Source organism: Platichthys flesus, chromosome 8, assembly GCF_949316205.1.
Source record: "Platichthys flesus chromosome 8, fPlaFle2.1, whole genome shotgun sequence".
Taxonomy (NCBI): Eukaryota; Metazoa; Chordata; class Actinopteri; order Pleuronectiformes; family Pleuronectidae; genus Platichthys; species Platichthys flesus.
The window spans coordinates 249,498-265,611 of NC_084952.1; the positions used below are offsets into that span (position 1 = coordinate 249,498).

General features: G+C 46.3%; 1 protein-coding gene across 3 annotated transcripts; it reads right to left on the minus strand.

Annotated features, from left to right (window-relative positions):
• Positions 1-1,493: 1,493 nt before the first annotated feature.
• LOC133959022 (matrin-3-like) lies at positions 1,494-10,576 on the minus strand. Of its 3 annotated transcripts, none has more exons than XM_062394087.1 (22): positions 10,440-10,576; positions 8,752-9,574; positions 8,595-8,656; positions 8,489-8,527; positions 7,239-7,315; positions 7,114-7,145; positions 6,909-7,031; positions 6,687-6,812; positions 6,449-6,565; positions 6,078-6,202; positions 5,699-6,003; positions 5,157-5,226; positions 4,902-5,065; positions 4,736-4,824; positions 4,494-4,572; positions 4,382-4,401; positions 4,178-4,306; positions 3,971-4,095; positions 2,887-3,769; positions 2,579-2,660; positions 2,369-2,490; positions 1,494-1,702 (listed from the first exon to the last, which is right to left on the minus strand). In XM_062394087.1, the coding sequence occupies exons 2-22, from the start codon at positions 9,556-9,558 to the stop codon at positions 1,670-1,672; spliced, it is 3,609 nt and encodes a 1,202-aa protein (XP_062250071.1). In that variant the 5' UTR covers positions 9,559-9,574; positions 10,440-10,576; the 3' UTR covers positions 1,494-1,669. The 3 variants fall into 3 exon arrangements, with proteins under 3 accessions (XP_062250071.1, XP_062250069.1, XP_062250070.1); XM_062394085.1 differs by having other exon boundaries at positions 5,687-6,003; XM_062394086.1 differs by lacking the exon at positions 10,440-10,576 and having other exon boundaries at positions 5,687-6,003; positions 8,752-10,157.
• Positions 10,577-16,114: the final 5,538 nt, after the last annotated feature.

Consider the following 16,114-nt stretch of genomic DNA (forward strand, 5'->3'; position numbering starts at 1 on the left):
GACCCGCTGATGCTAACTTTTGTCAAAGGATGTGATCGTGTCAAACTTTTAGAACGTTGAGGATTTTAGTTTTAAGCAGAAACAAATAATCATGAGATGTTTCTTAAGTAAAATCAAACGTGTCCCAGTAACAACCAGCAACGAGAATGTATTTGTATAGCTCATATTCACAGATCACAGTTTGTCTCATAGGACTTTAACATGTGAGACATCCTCTGTCCTTCAGCCTCAACAACAGTCAGGACAAACTACTGAAAACCTGTTAACAGGAACAAATACATAGAAACCTCAGAGACACATCAGAGGACCCGTCTCCCAGGACGGACACAAGTCAACAGAAGGAAAACATCAGGATTAAAGTTGTGAGCAAAATTTATGAGGGTGTATGATCCCACAGCAACCAGGACAACCTACACACACACAATGTAACACACACAGACACACACATGATTCATGGAGAGGCTGGAACAGTGGAAGCAGATCTCCAGGTTTGTGAGGACTTCACAAAAACGGTTGTTTTTCTTATTAAACTTTAATCATAATGAAAACGATAATTAAAACATCCTGACAGTGATCATGTGACTGACTCTACTTCCTGTCATGTTCTGATGTGTCCTGACGCGTGAGTCGAGGTCAAACATCCAGAGGAGTCCGCGTCTCCTGGAGACACCTTCATCCTCCTCCTCCTCCTCCTCCTCCTGCAGACACACACTGTTACTTACACTCTGCTCCTCCCTCACTCATCCATGTTGTATACTTATGGGGACTGGGACTCCCCTCCTCACCTCTCTAAACTCCCCCTGAACTAAAGGATGAAGGAGGTGTGGAGGAGTAGGAAGAGTGGGGGGGTTAAGATCTACCTCTGATTGGTCCAGACGCCTAGTTGGTAGAGAAACCATGAGCTGGGATTGGTCGCAGGAGACATCAATCACACATGAGCGGAGCATCCCACTTCCCATTTGGAGCTTCCAAAATAAAAGCATGAGAGAGGAGCTTTATACTGAAGTGATGTAAAAGTGTTTTTACAGATTAATAAAGATGATATTGATTATGTTCCAGCTGTTATATTAAAATGATAATAAATATAAATACATTAATTTGAAATGTGACTGTATATTTTGATTACAAAAGTCAGAGAACAAACTTAGAATGTGTCCAATTTATTTGTGTATTTAATTAAATTTAACAGATTCCTCAAATTTAACTTTAGTTTTATATTCTTTTGATTCTGAAACAAAAGAAAAACATGGATCCTAAGTGAAGCAGCTGTGACATCATCACAATAAACAATCAACAGAAACTTGTGACGCCTCAGTTTGTTCTGAAACCAAAAGTAATCATATTGGGGGCGGGCTTTATGGTTTGACTCTTAACGATCATCAGCTTCATGTCACTTTCTATAGAAACTACCAGTGGAGTCGCCCCCTGCTGGTCACTACACAGAAGACAGGTTTCCAAATATCAAACAGTAATTGATAGTAAAACAACAAATGTTAAATATCAAAGTATTTTATTTAAAAACATCAGTTTCCACTGAGGCTGGTTTCAAACCGTCGACACCTGCTGAAGTGTCCACGAGCAGAACAGCTGCTCTGGACTTCTGGGTAATGTAGAGTTTCAAAGGGACTCATCCATTTAGTGTCTGACTGTGTTCAGTGAACTGATGAATTCAGCTCGTCCACGGATCGATTCCCGTCTTCTCCTGGAAATCAAATGCATTTCTGTTAATCTTTATCTGAACTGAGCGTCGACAGGGTCACATGTCACATGTTCAATAACACGTGAATTAACTTCTGACGTCTCATTACAACAAACTGCTGCTTTAAGGTGCGTTCAAATCTGTGGTAAAGAAGAGAACCCTGCTGGTTCACTGGAGGAACAAGGTTCCTGTTCTCAGCCCCGAGCTTGTTCAAGTTTGTGTGTTTTTCACTGGACCTGTAGTGAAAGGGCGCCCCCTAGTGTTAAAAAAAATTTGATATAAAAACAAGACGTGATGATGGACAGCTGAGACTGACTGAGGATTGGTCATAGGGGTGTGTGGGCGAGGCCTCGATTAAGACATTTCTGTGTCATCAGAGCAGCGATCACGCAAAGATTCATTCTCAGATCAAAGTTGGGTTTAAATATTTGAAGAATTGAAATAAAACTGAGACGTAAAGTGACTTTAAGTTTATATTATTTAAATGATGCTGCTTTTCTGCTCATTTCTATTAAAAGCTTTTTATGAGTTTAAACAAATATCTGAGATAACAGAGTTTAGAATTAAATCTAATTTGAATAAATACATTTCAGTAGTAAGTCAAATGAAATGAGATTTAGTTTAAGATCAGTGTGTCCATTAGGCTGCTGCTGATTGGTTGGTTTGAACCTGGTATTTCCTGTAGTGCGTCAGGCTGCTGCAGTGCTGCACTTTGGCTTCATCCTCGTCGGCGTAGATCACCTGACACAGGTGACAGAAATAACCAACGACCGGCCGAACAAACTTTGTTCCTGCAGAGAAAAGACACAACTCGGTGACAGTGAACACACCAGATTCCTGGTTCATCAGATTATTGCATCAAGTCGAACATTTTCTTACCAACAGGTTTGGTGGGTTTCTCAGCGACGCCCCCTTCAGGTGCTTGCTCCAGGTTCACTGCATTATCAGAATCCGCAGGTTTCTAAAGAACAATAATTTATCATAATAGAATTATAATATTCTTTACCAAGATATAACTTCACATGTGTTTGGACTCTGGGTGTTTGAAAACGACTTAGATCGATGGTTCTGTATATAAAAGATCTTTTCTTCTTCACAGCACATTAACACAGAGGTTCTTCTCTGAGGGTTCAGAGTCTGGGACACAGAACCAATCAGCAGACGAGAAGACAGCTCTTCAGTCTCACCTGTTCAGTGTGGGGTTGATCTGGACTCGTCTCCGACTCTGGAGTCTCCCCAGGATCCATCGCTGGTTCTTTTTCAGGAGTGTCTTTCTCCGTCGCCTCCCTTTCATTTTGTGACTTCAGGCTTTTTTCCGGCAAAGATTTGTTGTTACTCACGTTTCCTTTCAACTTCTGTTCTTTTTGACCCCCCTCTGGCAACAACTCTCTCTCTGGAGTCTTTCTGGGTCCCGACTCTCTCTCTAGAGTCTTTCTGGGTCCCGACTCTTTCTCTGGAGTCGTTCTAGATCCTGACTCTCTCTCTGGAGTCTTTCTGGGTTCCAACTCTTTCTCTGGAGTCGTTCTAGATGCTGACTCTCTCTCTGGAGTCTTTCTGGGTCCCGACTCTCTCTCTGGAGGCGTTCTAGATCCTGACTCTCTCTCTAGAGTCTTTCTGGGTCCCAACTCTCTCTCTGGAGGCGTTCTAGATCCTGACTCTCTCTCTGGAGGCGTTCTAGATCCTGACTCTCTCTCTAGAGTCTTTCTGGGTCCCAACTCTCTCTCTGGAGTCGTTCTAGATCCTGACTCTCTCTCTAGAGTCTTTCTGGGTCCCAACTCTCTCTCTGGAGTCGTTCTAGATCCTGACTCTCTCTCTGGAGTCTTTCTGGGTCCCAACTCTTTCTCTGGAGTCGTTCTAGATTCTGACTCTCTCTCTGGAGTCTTTCTGGGTCCCGACTCTCTCTCTGGAGGCGTTCTAGATCCTGACTCTCTCTCTGGAGTCTTTCTGGACCCGGACTCTCTCCTGCAGGCCTCTTCTCTGTCTGAGGTTCTGGATTTGCTGAGCCTGTCTCTCGTCCTGCTGCTCTGACTCTCGCTCTTCTCCGTGTCCGAGTCCGACTGAACGTGGCGCCTGCCGGGACAGAGATTCAGGAGAATGAGCACGGTGACCAGACTCATCAGATTCAGACTGAACATTCCAGAATGAAAACGATGAGGTCATGTGACATGTCCACGTGATCAGTACGATGAACACGTGAGGGATGTAAAAATCACAGTGATCCAAGGTTCATGACAAATGTTTCTGGACTAGTGAAGCGAATCAGACTCTGACCAGTTGTCCAGTCGGGTGTTTTCGTGGGAGATGTTGACGAAGAGTTCGGATCCGAGGAAAGTTTTACGGTTCAGCACTCGGGCGGCGTTCAGCGCTTCAGCAGACGATGACATCTCGATGAAACCCTGAAACAAACAAACGCGAGAAATGTTGAAGTCTCATCAAATCCAAGTTCCAGAATCATGTGTTCCTGATATTTGTTGGAACCTGTTGCTGTCGGCGAATCAGGAAGTAGCGCAGCGGCGTTCCGACTCCTTTGACCAGTTGGACGAACTCGGCGTCGGTGAACAAACGCGGCGGCAGTTTTTGGAAGAAAACGACTCTGGTGGTCGAAGACTGAAAACAGAAACAAATATCAACGACGAGTCGGAGCAACAACATGAAAATAGTTTTATTCAGGATGAGACGAACCTTGGGTTCAGCTGCCGTCTCTAAAAACAAGAAAACAACACGCGTGTCATTCAAGATCCCACAGATCAGAGGAAACATGTTCAAGAACTCAACTTGGTTCATTTGTCAGAACCTGAGTCATCGGATTCTTCTTCTTCCAGTTCATCCAGAGTGATGCAGTTCTCCAGGTCCACAGGGAAATCTGGTCCCTCCTGAACAACAACACAACATGAGAACAACAACACAACATGGCTCCATATCCCTGGTCTCTGGCTACGTGGTGCTTTCAGAGTTTCATTTTTTATTTCAGTAAATTTCCGATAACCTGTGAACATGGAGTTACCATGACAACATTCTACGCGTTCTGAACGTTACCTCATCGTCTGCTGACTCCTCCCTCTCTCTGGTGGAGTCTTCCTCTTCCAGCTTCCCTTCCTCTTCCTCCTTCACCACATTTTCCTTGTCTGGAAACAGACATCACTTCTTAACAATTTGTCTTTGTCATCGTTTACTTTTGGTTTTCAGTCATTTCTATTTGTACCTTCTTGTGTCGAGTCAGTTCTCTCTGCTGGATGCCCCTCTTCCTCCTCTTCCTCCTCTTCCTCCTCTTCCTCCTCAGCAGACTCCACGTCTTCATCATTCTGATTCTCAACATCCTCTCCGATCACCTCCATCCCCTCGATGTCGCTGTCCTCAGCAGACGACCTGCAGGTCACAGGTTGGACATGTTGACGCTCTGCTGTGGTGAGTGAGGTGTTCACTGACCTGTTCAACATTCTGTAGAAATGAGACTCACTCCACTTCTTCTTCTTCTTCTTCTTCTTCACTCGGTCTGGGGTCTGCAGGTTCAGGTTTGGGGTCAGAGTCTGTGAATGGACAACGATCGTTTCATCAACAACATCCTGCAAGAGGGCTCAGTCGTAACCCTAACCCTAACCCGAACTGCAGGGTGTTAGAAGACATTTCAAATAACTGTGTGACGAATCATTGTTCAGCCCTATCCTGCACTTCATTATAATAATGTGACAACTGATAGATATATCATATAGATGTATATACTAATGAATTATTGCTTCACTGAGTCTAAAACTCAACTTTGAAGTGAAGAATACGAAACGATGAAATCACTGAAGTTTCTCTCCGATTATCAAATGAGATTAATTCTATAAATAAGAAAACTGAAGAATAAAAAACAATCCAGCTTCAATATCAATAGATGTTTAAAGACTTCTGCAACATCACATGGAATTCAATGAAAAGCTGTTATGTAACCCAGACGCATCCTGACACCACACGCGATCACATGAGATACTTATCATCTCTTACCGAGTTTCTCACTTTTTTCTGGTTCCTCCGTCTGTTTTCCGGATCCATTCTGACCAGAAGAGCTGCTGCTGGGCTTTTCTCTGGATCTGGATCTCTTCTCTTTGGATTTATCTCTGGATCGAGACCTGGACTTCTTCTCCCTGTTGGACTCATCAATGGACCTGGACCTCTTTGCTCTGGACTCATCTCTAGATCTTTCTCTGGATCTGGGTCTTTTGCTCTGGTTTTCTATCTTGTCCTCCTGCTCTCGGCTTGGACTCCTCGCCCTCTTGGTCGAAGGCGTTTCCTCCTCGTACCTCGTGGCAGAAGCAACTCGCCTGAAGAAGAGATACAGGATCAGCTGATTGGAGGATGAGAGTCAGCTGGTGAGTCGATGGCTGCTCGTACTCACATGAGGCTCCTGTATTCTCCAGAGAGGGAAACTTTGACGAGGTCGCTGTTGATCCTCAGAGTTTTGGCAGAATAATAATCAACCAGCTTCTGAGCCTCAGGAGCATTTTTCATCTCCACAAACGCCTGAAAAATACAAAGAGCAAATGATCCAGTCTGTCCTTGACGGAGGAAACTTGAACCTTCTCTGGAAAGTTGTTCACCTAGCTCCATCTTCAACTAAGATCTCAAACCCTGAGGCATTTCCTCGACTACGCCAAACAGACTTGTCTTTCCCAGCGGATTTAAACTCTAGGTTCCTCTGGAGCTGGACTGAGATGATGAACCTCTGAAGGATCTCACCCAGAGCAGAGTCACAGGATGTGATCTCACCATAGACGGCAGGAACAGGGTGTAGAGCGGCAGGCCGAAGCGTTTGACGATGCTGATCAGATCGGATCGGCCTTCTTCTCCTGTCGGAGCCGGAGTGAAGCTCACGACCCGAGAGCTCTGCAGAAAAACATCATGTTCCTCTTTAATGCACGGCATCTTAGAAAATATGTAAATGAGCAAAGTCAACACTCGAATGAACCCTGAGCGTCTGCAGGTCATGAGGCCGGGACGAGTCTACCTGCAGGAAGCTGAAGGTGTTGGAGATGCTGAGCTCCATCTGCTCTCCATTCACAGTTGGAGGACAGTTGATGTGGAATTTCACCAGATCCTTCGCCTGGTCGACGGAGCCCAGCTCCACAAACGCCTGCAGGGTTTCAAGAAGGAGATAAACAAGAATTCCCAGCAGTTACACGTTGAATCCAACAGATCCATGTTCAGGTGAATAACCCTGTGGACTCACCAGAGATGGAAACATGAGGATCTTGACGATCTTTCCAAACGGTTGAGTCAGATTCCTCAGATACGTCTCATCCACAGACTGAGCTGGAAACTTCACACACACCACTTTGCTCTTGTCCGACGTCTGAGGAGCAACAGTTAGTTTATTGTTCAGTTCTTCATGAAGCAGCTGAACCAAACTTCATGATTCCACTGAGACCGTTTACCTTCTTCGTGCACTGGGGATTCCAGTGAGACTCTATGTAAACACAGGGAGGAAAACACATGTTCATGCAGTGATAACGATCACAACACTCGGAACAACACGAGAGACACAAAAAGATCGATTTACTTTGGCTCCCATTGGCCGACTGAGGCGGTCGGGTGGGCGTTTCTTCATCCTTACTCTTCTCTGATTGGTTGTCAGCCCTTGGATGAGAGAAAGATTATATTTGGGATATTGTTCAGGCAACAAGATGTGATGATGAAATGTAGATGAAACAGTGTGTATCTAACAGAAACACTCAGTTATGTTACAGAGTGGAGCATCTTGTCTCTCAAATTATCTTTGACAGGAAGTGACAGATGGGGAGGAGAGGGGGAGAGAAGAGAGATGAGAGATGGGGAGGAGAGGGCGAGAGATTGGGAGGAGAGGGGGAAAGAGGGGAGATGAGAGATGAGGAGGAGAGGGGGAGAGAAGAGAGATGGGGAGGAGGGGGGAAAGAGGGGAGATGAGAGATGAGGAGGAGAGGGGGAGAGAAGAGAGATGGGGAGGAGAGGGGGAGAGATGGAGGGGAGGAGAGGGGGAGAGAAGGGAGAAGAGAGATGGGGAGGAGAGGGGGAGAGAAGAGAGATGGGGAGGAGAGGGGGAGAGATGGAGGGGAGGAGAGGGGGAGAGAAGAGAGATGAGAGATGGGGAGGAGAGGGGGAGAGATAAGAGGGGAGGAGGGGGGGAGAGAAGGGAGATGAGAGATGGGGAGGAGAGGGGGAGAGATAAGAGGGGAGGAGAGGGGGAGTGAAGGGAGATGAGAGGGGGAGAGAAGGGAGAAGAGAGATGGGGAGGAGAGGGGGAGAGAAGAGAGATGGGGAGGAGAGGGGGAGAGAAGAGAGATGAGAGATGGGGAGGAGGGGGGGAGAGAAGGGAGATAGGGTGGAGAGGGGGAGAGAAGGGAGAAGAGAGATGGGGAGGAGAGGGGGAGAGAGGAGAGATGGGGAGGAGAGGGGGAGAGATGGAGGGGAGGAGAGGGGGAGACAAGGGAGAAGAGAGATGGGGAGGAGAGGGGGAGAGAAGAGAGATGAGAGATGGGGAGGAGAGGGGGAGAGATAAGAGGGGAGGAGGGGGGGAGAGAAGAGGGGAGGAGGGGGGGAGAGAAGGGAGATGAGAGATGGGGAGGAGAGGGGGAGAGATATAGGGGAGGAGGGGGGGAGAGAAGGGAGATAAAGGAGAGAAAAGAGAGAGAGATAGGGGGAGGGACCAGGAACCAATAAGAGCTGCTGGCTCAGATGATGTCACTGGTCAAGCAGGTCACATGTTGGCTGAGCTCAGCTGGCTGGAGTCACATGACGTCATCTAACACACACATAGGAGGGTTGACCTCTGACCTGCTGACCGTCTCCATCCGACAGTCCCACCGAGGACACCTGAGGACAGTCGGAGATTAGTTCAGACGAGCAGCGGGATCGGACCTGTGTACTGTGTGGTACTGACCGCTGCAGCAGGCGGAGCTGCCCGTCGGCATGACCCGTGCCGTGGATGTGATTGGTCCAAACCTGAAACAGAACCAGAGACAGATCTGCTGAGTTCTACATCACAGCTGCAAGCCTCAGCTCCCCCCCAGCCAGCGGGGGGGTCGGGGGGGACTCACCCTCTCCGACAGCACAGTGATGTCACACAGAGAGCACGAGTACGGGAACGCCGGCGGCGGCTTGCCGTGGAAGTCCAGGGCTTCTGTCCTGGAGGGCATGGCGACCAGCCGGCTGCTCCTGATGGAAGAGCCTTCGCCCTCGGGGGGGCGTCGGCCCTGAGGGGGAGGAGCCGACCTGTAACCTGATCCTGACTCAGAGACACGGGAAGGACAAGTCCAGCTGTTTGGTGCCGACCTGACAGAGGGTCTGTCCCCTGAGGACACTGAACCTGTCTGTCTGTACTCAGACGGCCCCGGGCGGTGGTGGACGTCCACGCGGCTCCTGGGATTCCCCCAGTGGTCCTGAACCTTCTGAGACGGAAGAGGACGGGACGGAACCTGACCCAGCGGGTACCGGACCGGGGGACTGCGGAGCTGATCCCAGTCTCTGGAGGAGGAGCTGGGAGGATGAGAGGAGGAAGAGGAGGAGGAAGGAGCGTTGGTGGGGAAAGGGTTGGCGCTCCCCCTCTTTCCTTTGAGCTGATGGAGGACATGAGGCAGGGACTCCACCGTCAGGACGTCCTCCGGCAGCTCGGCCAGCAGAGACAGGTCGCTGGGCTCCAGACCACAGCTGCTCAGGAGGCTGAGGGCTCCGTCCTGCCACCACTGGGCCGAGCCTCTGGAGGAGGACGAGGACGGGAGGAGAGAGAAGGACGCCTGCGGCAGCCGGACGCCGTGCTGGTCCAGCGACGCGTGACGGCGATCTGAAGAGGACGCAGCAGGATCCGGTCTGTGGTCGGAGTCAGGCGGTCTGTACTTGTGAGACATGATGGACCAAGTGTCCCTGCAAACAGAAGGTGTCAGGGAGGAGGAGATGTAAGTGAGTCAGGGAAACAAGGAGGCTGAGGTTTGTCCTCCAGACGAGACGTGTCCTGGAGCACTGACGAGGACACATCTGTGATTCTCTACGAGGACACGTCAGTGATTCTCTAGAGGACACGTCTGTGATTCTCTACGAGGACACGTCAGTGATTCTCTAGAGGACACGTCTGTGCCTCAGGTTTACAGGAAAAGAAAATGTGAGCAGCAGAGAAACCAGTTGTTTTGAAAAGCTCAATTCTTTCTACAGATTCAACGATTTCATGATTCGATGAAAAATAACAATCATGTGCACAATCTTATTTTTATCAATATCAATTAACAGCAGTTTAATATCGATGTGATGCAGAAGAATTTAATCTTTAAGAAATCATAATTCAGAGACATTATTTGAGATAATGAAATACTATCTTTATCAAATGTGATAATTATGTTTGTAAATATTATATTTGACCTTTGGACTTGGGAGACTGTTGAACAGAAGAAGTCATTTACAAACACAAGATCTGATTGCTCAGCAATTATCGACAGGTATAAATGTTGTCCTGGAATCGAACCTGCGTCAGTTTCGTGAAATAACAGATTTCTTCTTCCTCAGTTATTAATAAACAATAATACAAAGGAAGACTCAGCTGATTCATTCAACTCGGGCGAACACGTGATCGATCCGGATCGATCATCGATTATTCATGAGACTCGTTGATCGAACGATGAAACACAAACTGAGTGAACTCAACGATGATTTCACCGCTAGCAGCGTTAGCTTAGCGAGCTCACAGCTTCCGAGCGGCTAACAGCGGACAGAGACACGTCATCAGCAGCGGACTCACCTCAGAGCAAGACTGACGTCACACAAGCGACACGACCACAACAAAAACGTTCACGAAACAAAAAACGCGATGTTTGAACGAAGAGAAAAATAAAAAGTCAAGAGGAAGAAATCTTCAGTTTCTTCTTCTGCTGTATGCTGAGCAGACCGCTGCTACTGTACCGCCCCCAGTGGCCAGGGGAAGCACAACACCCTGCAGGATCAACACCATAACCTAAAACTCTTATTCAGTATGAATACATTTCTTCTTTTAATGTCAATAACGTTAATCTCTTTGAACTACAAATGATTTGTTTAAAAGGTGCTGTATAAATAATGTTTTGATTGATTTGATTTTTAAATAATATTATTATATATATCTTTATAAATGATGTAATATAATATAAAAATGTAATAATAGATATAGGGTTAGGTTTAGGGTTAGATGTGATTGGCAGCTCTTCATCAGCAGTGTTGATGACAGCTGGATTAGAATTCATGATATCCATCATCTCTCTATAATCAGAATCCTATAATGGTGCAATCAGAAGCCTCAATCTGTTACATAGAGTCATAATATATTCATATAAATCCTAATTCATCTAATTTGAAAATATTTGACCCAAGAATAGAATTACTCATGTTTTCTTAAACACTAGGTGGCGCTGTAGGACTATTTCTGAAGACAAGTAACTCGGTCTAAAAAGATTATAAATCAACTTTACTGTAACAAGTCCTCTTCACATTTTCATCCTGTAGAATAATAACTCACTATACTTAAACCTTTAATATAATATAATATCATATGATACCATATAACTATATTTTCAACTTGTCACTAAAATTAGAACTATTTAGGAAATAAGTAAAAATCTTTTCCAGTGAGAAAACGAATACAATAATATGTAATACAAAATATAAATGATATATATGTTTAATGTTTCGTTGGATAAACCAAACACAAGCTGTGTAAAATGGAGCAGATCCAGATCTGTGACAATAAAACTGTGGTTGAGCAGCAGGACAATCAAAGTCCAGCAGGTGGCGCTGCAGGCCACACGTTAAGCACGGGCACGCTTCAGCTCATCTGTCGAAACTAACATAACAAAAATATCTGATGATCGCTGGAACATAATTTAGTAAAATGTGTTATTTGCTAATTTATCGAGCTCAACAAACAAATAACAAAATACAGGAAGATTTATGAGAAATAATTTCAGCTGGATTTAGAAGAGAGAAATCATATTACGAGTTGAAGAGTTTCCATCTGTCGCTTGAATAAAACAAGAACATTCTATATATGACAGAACCAGTTCAATGAGAACAAGCTGGACAATCATCAAATAATCAATGAATCATTCAATTAATAATCATACAAATAATAATATATTTCATGGTGATAAAGTTTATTTATGTAGCAAATGTAGCTCAAAGTATTTCACAAATTAAAAAGTAACAAATACAAGTTAATAAATTACACAAATAAAAAAGGCCCCAAAATATATTCATTAATACATTTATGTAAATATGATATAAACAAAAGAGTTTAAAACCAAATGAATATGTAGAAAAAGATAAAAAAATATATATATATATTATCAGTAAACAGGAAAATAAAAATAGATTATGAATGCATTTATATAGGGATTAATAAATAATGATATAAAACAGGATGTACACTGAATAAATACAGTGTAACAGGAAAAATCATCAAAAATAAGATAATGATAAACAGTCAATCTGAATTATTGAATCCAGTTTGTGTGATTGTCGAACATGTGGAACATTTACAACATATAGAACATATGGAACAAGTAGAACATATGGAACATCAATCAAATCGGTACAAATTTAATTGTATTATGAGACATCCTCTCACCTCGTATAGAACATAGAGAACATTTGGAACATACAGAATTCTAACATCCATGATCAGTGGATCACAACATGTGTTGCTCGGAGACAAACAGAAACATTAGCATGTTGAACATGTTGAACATGAATCAGCTGAAAATGAAAATTGATCTAATTTATGTAATAATATAATATAATAGATTTAAGATCGTCTCATGTTTCGCTACACAACCTGATTTTTATTTAACTTAATTTTTCTGCTTTTCTTGACATTTTTCAACCAGTTTTATTTAAATTTAAATATTGAGCCTTTTGCCTTTTTTCATTGATGATTCTGTGCTTGACTTTTATGTTACGTTCTATTCTCTTTTATTCATCTTTGAAATGTAAAAATGAATTTAAGTGACTTTATTTTCATGGGTATAAATAAAAGGATTATTCTTAAGTGTGAAGTGGATCTACTTCTTCTTTGGTTTGGTTATTAACCGCAGATTTCAGCAGATTTGTGTTTAATTCATAAGTTTTGCTGAAATGACGTAAAAGAAAAGAAGAAGAAAAGATTGTGTGAAGGCGAGAGGACGTTGAGACAAACGTTCAGATTCGTCTGATAACGTTTCACACACTCGTCTTTCAGGTGATGACAGAAGTTTGTGTCTTTAATCAGCTGATGAGTCTCCATCGGTCGTCCTGAGGGGATAATTAAGACCCACTTCACTGAAGCTCTTCTTCTGCAGCTTTTTAAAAATCTGACTTTCACACTTTTAAACTTTTTTCAAACATCTCACTTCTCAAACGGACGTTTAAAGGTCTTTACAGATGTTTTCATGACCTCTGGACATGTTGTGTAGTTGGTGTTTGTGGAGCAGCATCAGGTTGTTGGGTCCAACTCGTTCAAACAGGAACATGTGGGAACATCCAGGTGAGGGGCGGAGCCTGTAGAGCAGCAGGGGCGGAGCCTGTAGAGCAGCAGGAGGCGGGACATGACGTTTAAACTCTGCTGTGGAAAGATCAGTGTTGTTGTTTACAGCTCCTCCACACCGGAGTCGGCCCTCATCACCAGAAGATCTGGAATCTCCTCATGTTCAGAGCAACTGACTCCCTCTTCTTCCTCCGTCCTCCTCCTCCTCCTCCTCCTCCTCCTCCCCTCTTCCTCCTTCTCCTCCTCCTCCTTGCTTCTGCTCCATTTCCCTCCTCTCAGTGTGTTTGTGGATCTTCAGGAACATTAAAGTTTAAGTGAAGTGTTTTGTCGGAGCTGCAGTTTGTTTTGTCGTTAACGAGCTTCTGAACCAAACACGCTAAGTGACATTAAAGTGAAATATTCATCAGCGGAGTTGATTCATATTCATGTAACATTTTCTCACAACAACTGGAGCTAAAGTGGTTCCTGACCCTGAACCTTCACGTGTTCACTGATCTACGACATGTGGTGAGAATCCGTGATGAAGAACATGACACACGAACTCAACCAAGCTGTTTTCACATCTGTTGTTTCTGTTGACGGAACGGTGGTAGAGCGGTTAACTGGTTCGGATTTGAGCCTTTCTGTGGCTCCACCCACACTAACCCATTTCAAGCTCTAACGCATGTTCTCTTCCTGATTGGTTCTCTAACGGTCATGTGTGTCCACGTGTTTCCTCAGGAGGAGGTGGAGACCAAACATGGAGATAAACACGTTGAGCTGATGCACATGGGAAAAGGATTTGACTCTCTCTGTTTGTTTACTGATATTGAAACGCTTATATTTTATAAAAATTTTAATTTAAACATTCAAGTTCATATTTGACATGAATGATTTGATTTGTTATTAATTGTTTTATTGAAATCTGTAAATGATCAAACCTCAGCTACACGTCTTCGTGGGTTTAAACCTGAATCTACATGAAACATGATCATCGAGTCAGATTCATTCAAATGTCCCACGCTCCTTGAACGTCACAGATCTTTATGAAACAGAAACATCCTCCTCCTCCTCCTGGTTCTCCTCGTATGCCTCGTCCACCTTGTCCTCCTGGTTCTCCTGGTCCTCCTTGTCCTCCTCATATTCCTCGTCGTCCTTGTCCACCTGGTCCACCTTGTCCCCCTCGTCCTTGTCCTCCTGGTCCTCCTTGTCCTCCTGGTCCTCCTCGTCCTCCTCTTCCTCCTTGTATTCCCCGTCCTCCTTGTCCTCCTGGTCCTCCTGGTCCCCCTGGTCCTCCTGATCCTCCTGGTCCTCTTTGTCCTCCTGGTCCCTCTCTTCCTCCTCGTCCAGCTGGTCCTCCTGGTCCTCCTGGTCCTCATGGTCCTCCTCGTACTCCTCGTCCTCCTCGTCCTCCCCATCCTCCTGGTCCTCCTCGTCCCCCTCTTCCTCCTCTTCCTCCTCGTCCCCCTTTTCATCCTGGTCCTCCTGGTCCTCCTGGTCCCCCTGGTCCTCCTGATCCTCCTGGTCCTCTTTTTCCTCCTGCTCCCTCTCGTCCCCCTCTTCCTCCTGGTCCTCCTGGTCCTCCTGGTCCTCCCCGTCCTCCTGGTCGTCCTGGTCCTCCTCGTCCCCCTCTTCCTCCTGGTCTTCCTGGTCCTCCTGGTCCTCCTTGTCCCCCTCTTCCTCCTCGTCCTCCTGGTCCTCCTGGTCCTCCTTGTCCTCCTGGTCCTCCTGGTCCTCCTCGTCCCCCTCTTCCTCCTGATCCTCCTGGTCCTCTTTGTCCTCCTGGTCCCTCTCTTCCTCCTCGTCCAGCTGGTCCTCCTCGTCCTCCTCGTCCACCTTGTCCTCCTTGTCCTCCTGGTCCTCCTGGTCCTCCTCGTCCCCCTGTTCCTCCTGGTCCTCCTGGTCCTCCTTGTCCTCCTGGTCCTCCTCGTCCTCCTCGTCCCCCTCTTCCTCCTGGTCCTCCTGGTCCTCCTGGTCCTCCCCGTCCTCCTTGTCCTCCTGGTCCTCCTGGTCCCCCTGGTCCTCCTGATCCTCCTGGTCCTCTTTGTCCTCCTGGTCCCTCTCTTCCTCCTCGTCCAGCTGGTCCTCCTGGTCCTCCTGGTCCTCCTGGTCCTCATGGTCCTTCTCGTAATCCTCGTCCTCCTCGTCCTCCCTGTCCTCCTGGTCCTCCTCGTCCCCCTCTTCCTCCTCTTCCTCCTCGTCCCCCTTTTCATCCTGGTCCTCCTGGTCCTCCTGGTCCCCCTGGTCCTCCTGATCCTCCTGGTCCTCTTTTTCCTCCTGCTCCCTCTCGTCCCCCTCTTCCTCCTGGTCCTCCTGGTCCTCCTGGTCCTCCCCGTCCTCCTGGTCCTCCTGGTCCTCCTCGTCCCCCTCTTCCTCCTGGTCTTCCTGGTCCTCCTGGTCCTCCTTGTCCCCCTCTTCCTCCTCGTCCTCCTGGTCCTCCTGGTCCTCCTTGTCCTCCTGGTCCTCCTGGTCCTCCTCGTCCCCCTCTTCCTCCTGATCCTCCTGGTCCTCTTTGTCCTCCTGGTCCCTCTCTTCCTCCTCGTCCAGCTGGTCCTCCTCGTCCTCCTCGCCCACCTTGTCCTCCTTGTCCTCCTGGTCCTCCTGGTCCTCCTCGTCCCCCTGTTCCTCCTGGTCCTCCTGGTCCTCCTGGTCCTCCTTGTCCTCCTGGTCCTCCTCGTCCTCCTCGTCCCCCTCTTCCTCCTGGTCCTCCTCGTCCTCAGGTCCTGTGCAGGTTGCTCTGCAGCCTGATGTCTCCCGACGGACACATTCAGCCTAATGGTTCCTCTGAATGTAGCACTGTCATTTAAATTGCTAATTATGATGGTGATGGAACAAATAAATAAAACATGACCTTAGCGTGTTTTTATCTCTCACTGTAAAAACTTGGACGATAATAAATCTGTTTTATCAGAATCTGGAAATGTCAGCGACGGTTTCAGATTCAG

Excerpts from the sequence above, each read along its gene's own strand:
- LOC133959022 (XM_062394085.1), bottom strand. The coding sequence starts at position 9,558 with ATGTCTCACAAGTACAGACCGCCTGACTCCGACCACAGACCGGATCCT. Across the intron at positions 8,528-8,594 it reads CAGCTCCGCCTGCTGCAGCG|GTGTCCTCGGTGGGACTGTC; the intron begins GTCAGTACCACA and ends GACTGTCCTCAG. Across the intron at positions 5,227-5,686 it reads AGAAAAAAGTGAGAAACTCG|ACTCTGACCCCAAACCTGAA; the intron begins GTAAGAGATGAT and ends GTCCATTCACAG.